The 15593-nt window shown below is 42.1% G+C and overlaps 1 protein-coding gene across 2 annotated transcripts in view; it reads left to right on the top strand.

Annotated features, from left to right (window-relative positions):
• LOC128354096 (mitogen-activated protein kinase kinase kinase kinase 4-like) overlaps nucleotides 1–15593 on the top strand; it is a 35546-nt gene that overhangs the window by 3814 nt on the left and 16139 nt on the right. The window contains exons 3-11 of one of the 2 annotated variants that reach the window (XM_053314346.1): nucleotides 7412–7468; nucleotides 11636–11761; nucleotides 11983–12093; nucleotides 12182–12272; nucleotides 13833–13963; nucleotides 14119–14173; nucleotides 14264–14342; nucleotides 15189–15364; nucleotides 15489–15561. In XM_053314346.1, the coding sequence (XP_053170321.1) occupies nucleotides 7412–7468; nucleotides 11636–11761; nucleotides 11983–12093; nucleotides 12182–12272; nucleotides 13833–13963; nucleotides 14119–14173; nucleotides 14264–14342; nucleotides 15189–15364; nucleotides 15489–15561 (899 nt within the window). The remainder of the gene's footprint in view (nucleotides 1–7411; nucleotides 7469–11635; nucleotides 11762–11982; nucleotides 12094–12181; nucleotides 12273–13832; nucleotides 13964–14118; nucleotides 14174–14263; nucleotides 14343–15188; nucleotides 15365–15488; nucleotides 15562–15593) is intronic. The other variant, XM_053314347.1, reaches the window with a different exon arrangement.

Below are 15593 nucleotides of genomic sequence, written 5' to 3'. Positions count from 1 at the left end.
TTCAAATTGTGTGTGGTATGCGAGGGAAGATTCACTCGGCTCTACAGAATGGCCATATATAGCCAGGCCTGAGGCTCGAGCCCCTGCTGACCTGCCTCCCTCCCTGCTGTGCATCCATGGGGTGTGCCAAGTCTGTGCCCACCAGTGTTTTCAGATTTGTCACATCCCGAGGTTTCATGTGCATTTATGAGTCTTCATCCGGTGGTTAAAACCTATGGTGAACTGACTTGATGCTCTCTGGTGCAATGCCAGTGTAGCGTCATCGATACTAAGACACTATTTTTTTATTATCCTCATTTGTTCTCTTATGCATTATATGACAAGATGTTTCCAAAAAAAGACACATTTTCTACCCCCGTTCCTCACTCCGTCCTACATCTTCCTTCCTTTGTTGTCCCCCCCCCCTCCTCAACCTTAGGGGCAGCCTCGCCCCTGCCCTCAGGACAAGAAGCTCTCTCCTCAGGGGGCTAGCTACGCCTGACGGGCACACAGGGTTGGGAGCTGTCACCGTGGAGGGAGCAGAACCTCTTGTGCAATCTGTTAAATGCCCACCAGTGCCATATGGTGTTAAGCTAGACTGGTGCTTACCTTCAGGGCAGTGGTTGTCTGCGATGAAAAGTGGCAAGGTGCTTCCAATGTTTGCTCAAAAAATGAAAGGAAACGGGAGATTGTGGGTTTTGTAAAACAGGCTGCCCCTGGAATCTTTATGGCTGTCTGCAAACAAGTGAAAGATGCACCAGGTTTGCTCTTTAAATGAGCAGAGATGCCATTTAGCTGCATCAGCTGACCATGAAGGGGGTCGAAGATGTTGTCTGACTTGAGTTTAATCCTCATCCACCCTGCTGCTGCTGCTGCTGCTGCTGCTGCTGCCTTCAGGGTATCCAGAGCTGAACTAATGCTGGATCATTAAGGCATCAGTGCTGATAATCCAGTTTTGATCATTCAAGTATCAATATTTGAGCATAACTGATAATGATGTATAAGCCAATGTTCATTTTAACATTTAAAAGACAAACATCAAATGTGTTTATTTGAGTTGAATGGGTTAGGTTTTAGACTAACAATACATTCAATATTTGAAAAGCATACCTGTGACCCTTATTATTGACTTTTTGTGTTGTTATAATGTAGAAGAGTAAGTGTCAAACAGCATGGGAGCAACAAAGAGATTTAAAGTGTGAACTGAATGTCACATGTTTTAATTCATTGTAAGATTTTGACATGGCTGTGATATTGAAATGTCAGGAATTACATTTACCAACATAATTGAAAATGGTGAAAGATTGTGGGATCTCGCCAAACATTTGTGATTATTATTATTATTAAATATGTAGGAATGTAGCCCATTGTCTATTTTTCCAGCTGCATGAATAAAACAAACAGCTGGATACTCGCTGACTGGTGGATTAGAAGCCATTGGTGGTCTTGTGCTTGCCTGCTTTGCTAATGAATGACTCTTGTATAGAGCTCATTGGTAAAGGTCCTGGGAGCCTGCGTGCTGATTGGCTGAATAGCTTTTAGGTCAAAATCCAGGTGGGGGGGTGTAGAATGTGTCGCCCACTCTGAAATAGGGGGCCAGGGTCTTACATTGTGAGAGCATGTGGGTTTGCAAATACATTCATTTGGGCTCTTTTTTTTTAAACAGCTGAAAGGCATGGTGTGTGTGTGTGTGAGAAACGTTTCAAGCTCAAGTTAGAGACACACAAAAGCACACTCTGCATCCACTCTCGCTGACACTGTCCTCCGTCTCTTTTTGTGCCCATCTCCCCCACAGTGACCCTCTCCCTAATGGGTGTCACAAGACCCACAACGTCCCCTGACTGGCCAAGCTGCCTGAACAAAACTCCCTGTGTCTGTCTGTCTGTGTGTGTGTGTGTGTGTGTGTGTGAGCGTGTGCATGACACAGTCTGTGTGTAGCTCATTGAGCCACCTCATTACCAAAGTAGGGTTGAGATGAGACACAAAGGCGCTGGCAGACAAGACAGTCTCTCTCCAGTGCCTTTTACTTGACAGCTCTTTTCTCTTTGAGATCACGTCTCCTGAAGAAATGTCTTGTTTTAATGTGGTAACGGGCTGCAACAAATCAGCCCACCCGTGTACACCTTATTCAACGGTGGAATCCTCTCAAGAGCAAATTCCTCATTTTCTTTATTTTTAGAGCCTCTCCAGTTGTTCCCATTCATGCCGCATGCAGTTGAAGCATCTCTTTAAGTTTTCATGTTATTTCAATGACATCATACCGGAGCTAAGGATATTTTCTCCCAGTGGGAATCCCGCTAACCATCTTTCCTTGCTTAAAAACCTTCAAATTAGCATTTGAAATACACTCGCCTATCGATTACAGACGTAATTTACAGCAGTTAAGATGTTGGCTGGTTTCTTCTTTTCACACCCTTTATGTGTTTTTGTTAATTCCTGTTTAGTCATGAGGAAAGACTCCACCACACACACACATCTTTGATCCTTGATCCTTTACAGCAGCCAGCCACTGCACTGTGATCAATAGAGGCACAGTCACATCAGCTGGCCTTCCCTTTCTGACTACTTTAGCCATGAGCCACAGCCAGCTTTCTGGGTCGGTCAGACCAAAGCTCTTTTTATTTCTTCTCTTCCCTTTCTCATACAAATCTTATTGAGCCTTTTACATACACTTTCTTTCTCTCTTCCACTCTCGTCACTGTGTCCTTCTCATTGTGTCCACCTCTCCTCCTCCTCCTCTTTGATTTCTCATCTTTGTCACGTCCATACTTACTTCTCAGGGGAGTGCTTGAGTGGAGGCAGCAGGGCTGAGTGTGTGTGTGTGAATTGGGTCAGTGTGCTGGTATGCAGCAATATAAAGTAGTAGAGTCCAGAGAGGCAGGGGGAAAAGCACAACCCTGGATGTCATGTGCTGCTGCTTACTGCTGATTGATCATTTCTCTCTCACAGGATTCATGTGAAGCAGGATGAAGCGTGCATCTGTGTGTGTGTGTGTGTGTGTTTGTGTGTGTAGCCAAGTCTTGAATTGGACTTGTGCTCAAAGGACTGACTGTATATTAACTTAGTGAAATATTGAGACGATAGTCCGACTGAGTGAGAGTCCCTTAGCTGGGGATAGCTGTAGGTGAGGGAACTGTCAATCATCGTCCAGACATCAAAACTTACTCTTCAGATCTTGAAAACGGAGCAATCATTTCCAAAATGACCACCAGCACTTTTATTAGAGAGCCTGAAATGTAGGGATAGAGACCACAATGACTCACTGAAATGGTAGCCAGCCATCATCTAGCAGCTGATGATGGTATTGCACTTTCAGGTACTTCCACACTGGCTTCAGCTTCAAGCTTTTATAGTTGCCGTCACGTTTTGTGTCCGTACATCTGTCCAAAAGCGTCCCAAGATAGTTTGAGGTTGTGACCCGCCTGTTTATCACCTCCTGTCCACCAACCTCTTCACTCGGCCAGTTGGAACAACACCTTAGATGTTCACTTGACTCTCTGGAGAGGCTGGAGAGGTGGGGGTCATCTATCCCTCATTATCACAGCTCTACCATCTAACACACACCAAGTCGCCAGTGACCTTTTTGAAGAACTAAACCATGGCACCCAGCCGTCCTCCCCCACCACCCCCCTATCTCCCTTGCTGTGTGAACTAATAATATGAAACCGAGTTTGTTTTGCACCTACATGGCTTGTTAGAAAGCATGTCGCTCAATTTCAGTGCGCTGTTGTGCAACGGCAGCGTGAGCCAAGAGTCTGTTGGGGAACAACAGTAGGGTGACCTGGTTAGAAAGCCGGCCAGCCAGCATTTTGAAATAGTGGCTAAGTGTGATTGATTGCGCACTAATGTGAACGATGTAGGGAGGGAGAGGTTCTTTGTGTTCTGGTCAGTCAGGATGCAGTGGATACGAGCCTGTTGGAGCAGTGTATGGGAAACAGTACTCCCCCTCTGTTCACACCGACTCTGTGGGCAGACCACTAACGATACTGCTGAGTATTACTGCTCACTTCTGCTAAGTGAAAATCCACCCTAAAACATGAATCGTGGCTTTCTTAACAGTCATCGTGGACAGCTCTGGTTTTAATTAATGCACATTACAGGTTGGATCACTTACGCTCGAACATATTGTGACAGCACCTGAAGCGTATTTTCTTTAACTGGCACTGTGGGCACACTTTCTAGTAAATACATGCTTGTGAAATAATTTTCATTTTAATGGGACCCCTCATGTCAGCACTCGGTTTAATGGTGCAGCCTGCTGGAGGCTCACTTGAGTTTCTAACGTTGAGTGAGATTTGTTCTCTGCTGCACTGTTAATTGAGCCCTCGTAGAATAGTGTATTTTGTTTTAGGGTAGATTTGAACTTAATGTCTCTGGCTCTAACGGCAGTAAGTCAGTCAGTGGTTTAGTGCTGAGCTGGAGGGAGGCCAGCAACACATCTGGCCGTGGTTAAGAGGAGCTGTGATGGAGGAGTGGAGATGGAGGCCAGGGAGGGCTGAGTGATAGCTCAGTGCCTCAGATAACCCCTCCACAGCCACGCCTAGCCGGCTGCTTCAAGGGGCCCTTTAGGTCTCAGCTGCAGCCCTCCAGTGGTCAACCCAGGCCTATTCAAGAGCCTCAACAGGGGCCCAACTGCAGGACTGTTGGCCATTTAAAATTACAGAGAGTAAGTTAGTGTCATGTGGTTGGTTGACTCTAATTGGAAGTTATGATAGAGCCAATTAGACTATATGTTGTTCTCTTCATTTGTAAGATTTATTTTTAACATCTATGGCCAAGTACTCTACATACATTGATATCTCTTCAAAGAGCTTGATGCCAAATCCCTTCAATGATCTAATACGTATTTAACTCAGAAGCACTGTGTACACGAGGTTGGGCATGTGACCAGTACCAGCACTGGTTTTACACAACAAATTCACCATGTTTGATGCTGCATACTATTTTTCAGTTATGTCCTGTGCACTTGTATACTCTGCTATGTCCAATAATCATGTGATGTGATTGAAAAGAGGAGGATTTGATATGATTGGTTTTGGGTGAATTAGAAACAGTGTAATTAATTTCATTAATTGTAAAATGTTTACTCAGTCCATATACCTGTCAGTTCTTTAATAGTCACACACAAGTGATTTATTATGTCATGTTTTCATGTTCAGAGCTACAATAGTTGATTTTAATTGATTAAGCCCAAACAATTTTAATAATCGATCATCGTTTGGTGTCTTTTTTTGTTTTTTAGGGTTGCATTAGCATCAGCCTCTGGTAGAGCTGAACCTTAGTAAATACATTTTTAGTTATGTCAATACATTTAAAGTTGCAGTATTTGTCATCTGCATCATATCTTCTATATGATTGGTTTGTAAAACCCTTGAAAAATTGTTTATTTCCAGTTGAATTGAGAGTACAATTGTGAGAATGGTGCTGGATGTGATTTTGACCCTGGTGCTCTCTATGATTTTGTTAGCTAGTCTTTCCCAGAATAACCTGGTTCTTAATGGATTTGTTGGATCTATTGAGTAGACCTGGAATTAACCTTTCTCCAGTTTATCAAAAAGCTGTTTGTTTAATTTGTGCTGACTCACATCATCCGTAATTACTCATGCAGTATAGTGTCATCCCCAAAGTAATTGCTCAGTTTTTTCCTCATTTCAAGGACAATGTGTGGATGATGTGAGGAGATAAAAGGATGTCGAGAAGTTTGTGTGCAACCTAGACGCCCATCTTATTAGTCATGTGCTAATGTTGCGTAACCCAGTTTTGTGGTCTTAACATGCAGTAACCTTGCGGTCTAGATAACATCAACTCCACCCTGGAGCTGAAAGACTTCTGGGTTTATATGACTGTAACAGACATTCGTAGGCTATAAAGGGTTACACACATTTATCTAGACACTGTCCACAGTAACATTGTAAGAGTTAACAGCTTTGGTTTATAAACAGCCAAAAAGAGAGAGATTAATGAGGGAGTTATTGAGTTAGCTGTATCTCACAAAATATCTGACTTAATTCTAAGATCAAAGCAAGCTTCGCCTCAAAATAGTATTGATTTCTGATCAAACTGTAGTGGTAACAGATGGGGGTTGTCGCTGAGAAACAGGCTTTAAATATAGAAACTTTGCGTGTTTGGTTTTCCAGCTCTATGTTGATTAATGAGCTGTTAGAGCCTTGCTTGGCTAAGAAATGTTAACAGAAAGTTAATAACATTAATCTTTTGATAGTTGATTAATCATTTGAGCCACTTACAACATTCTCTCAGTCAAGCTTTTCTGATGTGAGGATTTTTAAAATGTTTTAAATGATTGTAACCTGAATGCCTTTGTGAGAAATAATTGGCCGATTCCTCGATAATGAACGTAATTATTAGTCACCACCCTATTACTAATATATAGTTACTGGAAAGATATAATTACATGTTGTCACTTTGTGGCTTTCCAATATAATTCATAAATTGGCTTTGGTCTTTAGTCTCCCTGCATGACTGCATTCATCTGCACAGCGGCAGTAACAGTGGAGGAACAGTTCAGTTAAGTCGACTCATCAAGTAATATAATTAAGAAGTCCTATAAGTGCAACTAAGTAGATTTTTTTTCTCTCTTGGTTAGACCTGTGACCTATGAACCCAAAGCAAAGCACATCAGCCAGTACACGGGGATGTGACAGCCATAATGTCAGCCTCAGTGTTGTTTTTGTATTGGCGACCCCTGGGATCAAAGTGGAGAGGATTAAAGGCATTGTAAAGTGTCCCTCTCATCCCCCTCTCCTGCCCAGTGAAAGAGAGGGCCCCTAAGCCTGCATGGCTTTTATTGTCATAATCCATACAGTTTCAATTGACTATGGAATGCACTGGCTAAGATGATGATGGTGGTGGTGGTGGTGGTGGTGGTGGTGGTGGTGGTGGGGGGTTCACATGTGTGTCTGAGTTGTGTCCTTCTGCCGCATACAGTGCAAGAGGTCTATGCTGTGTATTGATGCATGTGTGCAGCAGCAGTGTCCCCGCAGTGCTGCCCTAAAGAGTTAGGAGGGGAATACCAAAATTGTCCCACGTTTTATCTCCTCTAGGGGTTGGGGGTGCGGCGGAGGGGTTGCAGGCCTCTATTTCAGTCCTTTGTTTATGTAAAGAGTGGCAGTAGGGTGCTGGGAGAGCAGAGGAGTCTAGGAATGTCTGGGTTATATAGCTTGGGAATAATATGGCATGTACTGTATGTAGCAGATTTAAGCAGGCTGTGGGATACTTCATGAATAGAACCCATATAATTAAGTAGGAGAACATGCACTGGAATATGAGTTCTTGTCTTTCTGTGTTTCTGTCAGTCACACACACACACACGCTTCCTCAGTTCATTAATCATCACCCAGCTGACAGTTAATAAGACTAGAATGAGTTTGCCAAGTGGAGTGTGAATGCTCACCTGTGTTTGGTCTCTTCACAGGGACGACATGTCAAGACTGGACAGCTGGCTGCCATCAAGGTCATGGACGTCACAGAGGTAAGGCCGAACAATATATTGTTTCAGCGCTGACATCACAGTGTAAGCATGTGCAGTGACCTTTCTGTAAAGACTGTAAACCATTTTACTAAGTGATGGGAAACGAAAATAGGAATTGAAACTTTTTTTAATGACTAATCGCATAGACTGTCCAATTGACAAACATCATAATCTAGTCCGAGTTCAATCACATTTGGTGACTGATTGTTCATCCCGTCCTCCCACAAGTCTACAGATTAGTCATGTTGGGTTTTTTTGTTGTGTTTAACGTCTCAACTTCAAAACATGAAACAACAAGGTACTTTCATTTCCAGAGAATTGGTAAGTTGGTGGTTTAATTAGAAACAGTGGTGATAGTGGTGCATATCAGCTATAGTCAAATGTGAAACTTGGAGAACATAATATTGGAGCCTTTGCTCTTATTGTCTGGTTAATATTAAAATCTGTAGACATTCCTTCCGATCTGACGTCTCAATGTTTTTGAACTCGCAGAGGAGAAAATGACATGCTCTGTAATGAGTTCTTACCATCATAATAAACAGCAGGGGAAGGGGAGAGGCAACAAGATGCTTTTTGAGTGAAGTGCGTCATTTAGCGGGCCAGCGGGCTGCCCTCAGCCGTGGGAGGTCCCCGTTTGCAGATGAGAGAACGCACACAACCACACACGCAGAAACACACAAAGCGGCGTGTTTCAGAGTGGCAGCGAAGGCCAGCGGGGCCAACCACCCACACGGCCATAATAACGATGGAGGAATCTGGGCATAATCATACTGTACTCGCATTAACAGACCTCACTGGTGACTTGTGGATTGTAGTTCATCATCTTCCCCCTGGGGGAGCAAAGTCTAAAACAATCAGCTCAATTACACCCATGCATCACTACCCTTATAAGGAAACTTTTACCACTATTATATGCCACATATTCCTACATATCCTGGCAGTAATACATGAGCTTGAAATAGGTTAACGCAGCAGCACATAACCTATACGCCCTGACTTGCCTGCTGCCGCTCCTCACATAAACCTACGTCATGATGAGTCAGCATTACACACTAACCTGATTTGTTATCATGCTTAATCAGTGCAGAGAATATTGCCCAACTGTTTCCTGTTTTGTGTGACAGGATGCTAGGTGTGCCCTCTAGATATGTAGTAACTCACAGACCGCTTTTGTTGAATGGAAATGATTTATCACATGAAGCAGGTGCTTGCACATGTGCAAATAAATCCTACAGTAACTGTTTCTCTTTTGAAAGTGACACATTGAGTAGTTGTAAACATCACAGGCAGCTATCAAGACCTACGTCAGGATTTTTATTACCTGCACATGATTGAATAATTCATTTAAGGTGATAGTCTCGCTTACTTTCAGACCTCACGCAGTGATTTTTTTTAAGTCGGTGTGACTGATTTAATTTGTACGCATTAAGTATGCTAATGCATTTCCAAGACGAATTTGCATTAGAAGTGCACTGACTATGCTCTGAGAGGTGTTTTTTAAGTCTGTGTTCAATTACAGAGTTTCAGTTCGTGATACAAGCTCGTTAGAACTGAAGAAATTAATCAATCAGTGGATCAGTCAGTTAATCAAGAGCTATTTTTATTTTCAGATTGTTTAAGTCATTTTTTTCAAGTACAAATGCAAATATTTCAGTTGAAGCTTCTCACTTGAGTGCATTTACTGCTTGTATTTGACTTGTGTGAAAGTCTTCTGGTTTTGGGTGGTTGGGCAAAACATGAACATTTATTTTATGACAGCAGCTTGGGGTTAAGGAAACTGGTGTTATCTGACATTTTATAGCCCAAATTTTATGTTAACTGTTAATGAAAAAGATAGTTAATTGAGGCCCTAAACCTCACCGTCACTCCATAAAATGAACACAAGCACCTAGATACAGACCATATTCATTCAGTATATTACATTACTTAACCTCCACAAAATAGTTCATGATTTAACATGACTTCAAAGTGCTTTAATCAGCCCCTCTTTGCCATGAAATAACACACAGCTGGTTTTCCTCATCTAACCGTTACCTGATCGTCACTATGATTAAGTTGGGCCGTGCTGCGCTCTCGTCTGTCCTGCTTGCAAGAGCTCATCCGCAGACACGCTGGCCTGTCCAGTGTCACTCTGACCTACATTCTCATCCCTGCTCCACATTCTCAAATCCAAACATTCCTCCTCTCTGCCGCCATGCAGGCCTAAAGCTACAAATGAATGCCTTTCTACTTTGAGTCTCTATTTTGTGATATATTAAAAGCATTTTCCAATCCTCTGGTATAGAGCTGACTGGATGATTTGGGCGGAGAGCGGCTTTGTCCTTGTTTGTGTAGCTGCTGCTGTCTACTCCTTTTTTTTCGACTGTCTGGTAAAGGCCGAGTTTGTTTGTGCAATTTGGCAGGAGACATTTAAAGACTTAAACATCGCATGAGCCGAGGCTTTTTTCCCTGTTAAAATATACTATGAATCTTTTAATGACAGAACATGTTGGTTAAATATCAGTTCTGTGTTCATTTTGAGCTGCTTACAGATGTGTTTCACATCTGTAATGTGGGTGAAGACACAGAAACAAACAGAATCCATCTCTTACACCAAATTCTAGTGTATTTGTGTATTTAATTGTGGTTTAAAGTGAGTATTATATTTGACCTATAGCCACAGATTAATAACCTCTCATGTGTATGTATTGTACACTGAGACACAATGTTTTCCCTCATATCCTCTGCTCTGTCATTTGACCAAAACTCCCCTCCTCCTCTTCCTCCTCTTCTGTCTCTCTCTGTCTGACACACATCACCATATGATTGTGCCTGTCTTTCCCCTCACCATGTGACTTGTGGCAGCGAGGCTTTCGCAGTCGGGAGTGTGATAATCCAACAGCTGCACAGCAGAGAGGGGTAGATGGGAGGGGAGGATAGGGAGGGGAAGGGAAGGGAATGAGGGGGGGGGGGGTGCGCGCACAACAGAAAGGCTTACGTCAACTCAAAACGAGTCATGCAGCAGCAGTATGGCCACCTGCATAGACAGCCAACTGCCATTTTACTACTAGGTAGTGCATGTATATCAGATACAGTGTAGTAACATGCACACATTGCATTACCTTGTTGTTAATTTTACTACATTTAGCAGCTGCGTGGGCTTGTAATTTAATTAATTTAATTTAATTACATTTAATATAAAGAAGACAACACTGTACATATAGTCTGCATTGATAATGCTGTACAACCACCCCCCACCTTCGCTTTTCTATACCCCTCCTCCCACTGTACTTTCTATAGGAGAGGCCATGTAACCATAAAGCAAAGCACTGGCGGGCTGATCCCTGCATGTGTTCAATTAGCGTGTCACTGTTAATCACTGTCAAGTTACTATTGGGTGCATGCAGGGAGTTAGCTCTGCTGGCTAGCTCTGACCTTTCTGTGCAGGCGTGACACCGGACAGGTTTTTGCCTCTTTCACTTACACTAAAGGCCATATCCAACAGAGACTAAACGCTGCGTTCAAGTTACATCTGGCAGTTGATTTAGCATCTTTTAAACTCTAGATAAACCCACTGATTACCCTCCTCCCTGCAGGGCCTGTGTGTGTAATTATCAGGTCTGTTTTTAGGTTACGTTTGATTATTAAGTGTGTCAATTTCATGCTTATTTATTAGTCTTCCATTGAGTGATCCTGCACCTATGATGTGTGCGTGTTTACTGTGGTTCTGGATCATGTCAGCCTGCTACTAATGTATGTCTGTGGAGGATTTGCCATCGATCTAATGTATATTTAGTGTTTTAAAATGGATTACAGATAATGGCCACTGTACACATCAACTCACTATGAGGCTCACTCATGCATCATTAATCCCTAAACAAAGGAATCATTTGCCAGTAGACGGGCTACTTCTACTGCATTGTTACGTAGTTGAGTCCTAGACAAACGATGAATAAGTGCCTGGTCAGACCTCACTGAAATTGCAGTGGGGCGTAGTCACATAGCTTGACACTTGCCATGACCCTAAATATGGAAGTGAATTGATTTGTGACTGAAATGAAGTGTCACTCAAGGCCAAATGATGATTAAAAGTTGATGCCTGCAGAATCTTATTATTATATTTCATCATGATTTTCTATGTGAAATATGTTCTTTCTATAACCCTGTAATGTTTGTGTGTGTTTGTAGGATGAAGAGGAGGAAATTAAATTGGAGATTAATATGCTGAAGAAGTATTCCCACCACAGAAACATAGCTACCTACTATGGTGCTTTCATTAAAAAGAGCCCCCCGGGACACGATGACCAGCTATGGGTAAGTCCTCAAATCCATTCAAGAAATGAATGTTGAATAAGAAGGTATGGAAAAAGGAAATATTTAGCAACCATGCTTATTCGCATGTCCTTAAACCCTATAATATCTTTTTCTTTTTGTCCCTCTAGTTATTACTTTATACTAGGGTTTCCTTAAATACAGGTGATGTTAGGTCAGATACCATGGACTTTTCTTCTGATGCATTTTGTATTTTTGTTTAGTTGGTGATGGAGTTCTGTGGAGCTGGTTCTATCACCGACTTGGTAAAGAACACCAAGGGGAACCAGCTGAAGGAAGACTGGATCGCATACATCTCCAGAGAGATCCTCAGAGTGAGCTCCTCTTCTTCTCTTCTGTCATCGCCTTTCCTCTCCTCTAATCTTCCACCACTCATGTCCTCTGTCTCTTTGTCCTCTTCAGGGTCTGGCTCACTTGCATGCTCACCACGTTATCCACCGTGACATCAAAGGCCAGAACGTCCTGTTGACTGAGAACGCTGAAGTCAAATTAGGTGAGCGGCAACACAGGTTTTTCCATGTGTTTGCTATATTTTTCTCAGAGAAACAAGGTCTAATGCCCCTTTTAAGCTACATGATTCCGGAAGTTGACAATCTTGAAAGAAATCTGGTGAAATCTGGAGTTGTCAATCAAAAACTCCCACAATGTGACGGCTGCTGAGACACTTATTTACAAAGCAACCAGAATACGTGACCTGGGGAAATGCTGCTGCTAAAAAGTGCTGACCAAAGCTTTTGTATTTTTTTTTTTTTTTCATTTTCAACGGCAGATAGATGACATGCGTTGATGACATGTCTGATTGCCTCTGTTTTTTCTCCGTTTACGTCACAACAAAGTAATTCGCCCAGGAGACAATCTGATATGTCTCAACGTTGATTTTGTCAGACACAGATCACATCACACAGACTGTAAGCACCTGTAGTCTGTTTCTGCCATGGAGAGGACCACTCATTTCATGTGACTGCTGCTGTGGAGTGAAATTGTTAATTTTCCTTTACAATTAAGTTAAAAACAAAGAAGCATTTTTGCCTACTTAAGTTTGTAGTTTTTGACAATTTACTCGCACATTTCATGACACTCTGGATGAAATTAAACCACTTCAATCAAGTTACTTGAATCCCTCCTGTATAGATACCCAAATTGAACCCTGCATAAAAATGAAAATATTCCACTGGTTAAAAGTTTTCCCGTTTTTATAGAACTTTACAGTACGTACTGTAGCTTAATGTCTCAACGTTACTCTGAAGTTAAAGCATGGAACAAGTAAATGATTGGAAAAATATTTTACACTTTTTTCTACAATGGACATCCATATATTATTAATAATATATTATTGAGGTAATTTAGATAATTATCTTGCTGTCGAATTAATTCTGAACTTCAACTGGAGCGTTGCGTGACTCTGCAAAGTGCTGTGGTAGCCCTCTTGGTCCAGGGTGCCAGTCACTCTGGATCCATCAATAGAGCTCCAGACCATCACGCTTCCTTCTCCAAGCTTTTATGTGGACAAAGGGGTTTCTAAGTAATCATTAAAAGTTGGTACATCTATAGAAATAGTTTGCATCAACTTTCAAGACTTCATTTATATCCATTGCTGTAGAAAATCTGTTTTGTTAACTCATTACTTGATTCCAAAAAAAATATTTCTCAGTTTTTGCCAATCTAAACTTTTTTTCACCTTTTGGCAATTTACCACTTACCTTGGTACCATTTAAACTGAAAAATGTGGCTGTTGATTATAGGATTTAAATTCACTGAATGGCTAGTGCTCATAAATTGAATAAAAAAACATGTTTGATTTCATGAAAATCTTATGGATGACAACTTTAATTTTAAAGATGACTTCCTGTCACAGCAACACAACTTTTCGCCTGTGACCCATCAAGCGTAAAAAAGTGATGTGATGTGACCTGACCTCCAGATTTATGGGGAGTGCACAGGGAAGCAGAAATAGCCCCCAGTCTCTCCTAAAATTAATATTTAACTTTAAATTGAGTCTTTGAAAATGTCAGTACAACACTTAACACACTGCGGTCACTGTAATTCTCTCCAGTGGACTTTGGCGTGAGTGCCCAGCTGGATCGGACAGTGGGGAGGAGAAACACCTTCATCGGGACTCCCTATTGGATGGCCCCTGAGGTCATCGCTTGTGATGAGAACCCAGACGCTACATATGATTACAGGGTAAGACACTCCACTCAATGCTCTCTTTTACTGCAGCTAAAAAAAACATGATGTTATTGTGTACAGCTGGTGCAGTGTACCTGTGAACACCTTGTTTTACCTAAGCATGTGTACTTGTTCTGGGTTTGGTTCATGGGTGTTTTCTCATCTTGCAGAGTGATCTGTGGTCCTGTGGTATCACCGCTATTGAAATGGCTGAAGGAGCGCCACGTAAGTGCCATTCGTTGTTTCTGTTAATGATTTTGTGTTTGTTCAGTCTCTTCAATTCTTATTGATGTGTCCGTGTGTGTATTCTTGCAGCACTTTGTGACATGCACCCGATGCGTGCACTATTCCTTATTCCAAGAAACCCTCCTCCTCGGCTCAAGTCTAAAAAATGGTGAGTAGCACACAGCATGGATGGAGTATTTCTATCCTTTGCAATCCTCTTTTTGTCCTTATATATCCTGACATGTCAATTAGTTTATGATATTTAAGTATACACTTCAGTGTAGATTTAAATTTCATCTTTGACATCAGACCAGGCAGCTTCAATGCTTGAATCCAGAGCTTGTCCTCTTTGCTTTGCTGCTGAGTTGAACATCTGTGGTACACCTGCTCTGGCAGGCTCAGCCTCTCCTGGCAGACACTGCAGCGCTGCTCTGGACATACTGCAGAGAACACTCCAACTCTGACTAATACTGAGTAACACGTTCAGATTTTTCTTTATAGAAACAGATATAGAAGTATTAAAACACATATGTGTAGGTCATACATTGTTATGGGCCATATCCAGCATAAAATAATACATTGTTTTACTGTTAAATCATTTCATTTTTTGTTTGCTTAATTCAAAGTGAACTGAACCAAAACCAAATGGCAGCAGGTGCAGTATTGATGATTTCATTGTACTGCGTCCCATATTTCATAGTTGTCATGGTATATATGCGGTGAAAGGTTCAATGCTGCCTGTCCACATGCATAAACTTCAATTTACTGTGAGAAACCAGAGGCTGTTATCAAGCTGTGGAGTGTTTCATCGACACAAAGGGAGGGAGTGCTGTTAGGACTGATTTGTGATTTGGAGTTGGAGCTTGTTTGCCGAAATGACCCCTTTACTTAAAATTCTCAGATGCACTCTGTCCTTGTGTGGCAGAAATATCTGTCTGGCTCCTGCTGTCTGTTTTAATATATTTCACCCTCTCCGGAACGCATTGTATAGACTCTTCCACTAAAACCCCCACAGGTCCAAAAAGTTTTTCAGTTTCATCGAGGGCTGTCTGGTGAAGAACTACACGCAGCGACCCCCAACAGAACAGCTGCTGAAGCACCCCTTCATCCGAGACCAGCCCAACGAGAGGCAAGTCCGCATCCAGCTCAAAGACCACATCGACCGTACCAAGAAGAAGAGGGGAGAGAAGGGTGCGTCTGTCTTATGCTGCTTCTCTTTTATGTTATTGTTACAAAATCTTGGAAAAGTTGTATTATCTATGTATTTTATGATGTGGTCATAGTTATGCTGAGCTGTCAATTTTTCCATGTGCAGATGAGACAGAGTACGAGTACAGTGGCAGTGAGGAAGAGGAAGAAGATCCTCCAGAGCAGGAGGGAGAACCCAGGTATGGTCTTGTAGTCACAGCACATCCTAAAA

Source organism: Scomber japonicus, chromosome 24, assembly GCF_027409825.1.
Source record: "Scomber japonicus isolate fScoJap1 chromosome 24, fScoJap1.pri, whole genome shotgun sequence".
Lineage (NCBI taxonomy): Eukaryota > Metazoa > Chordata > Actinopteri > Scombriformes > Scombridae > Scomber > Scomber japonicus.
This window is presented reverse-complemented; position numbering and strand designations above follow the sequence as displayed.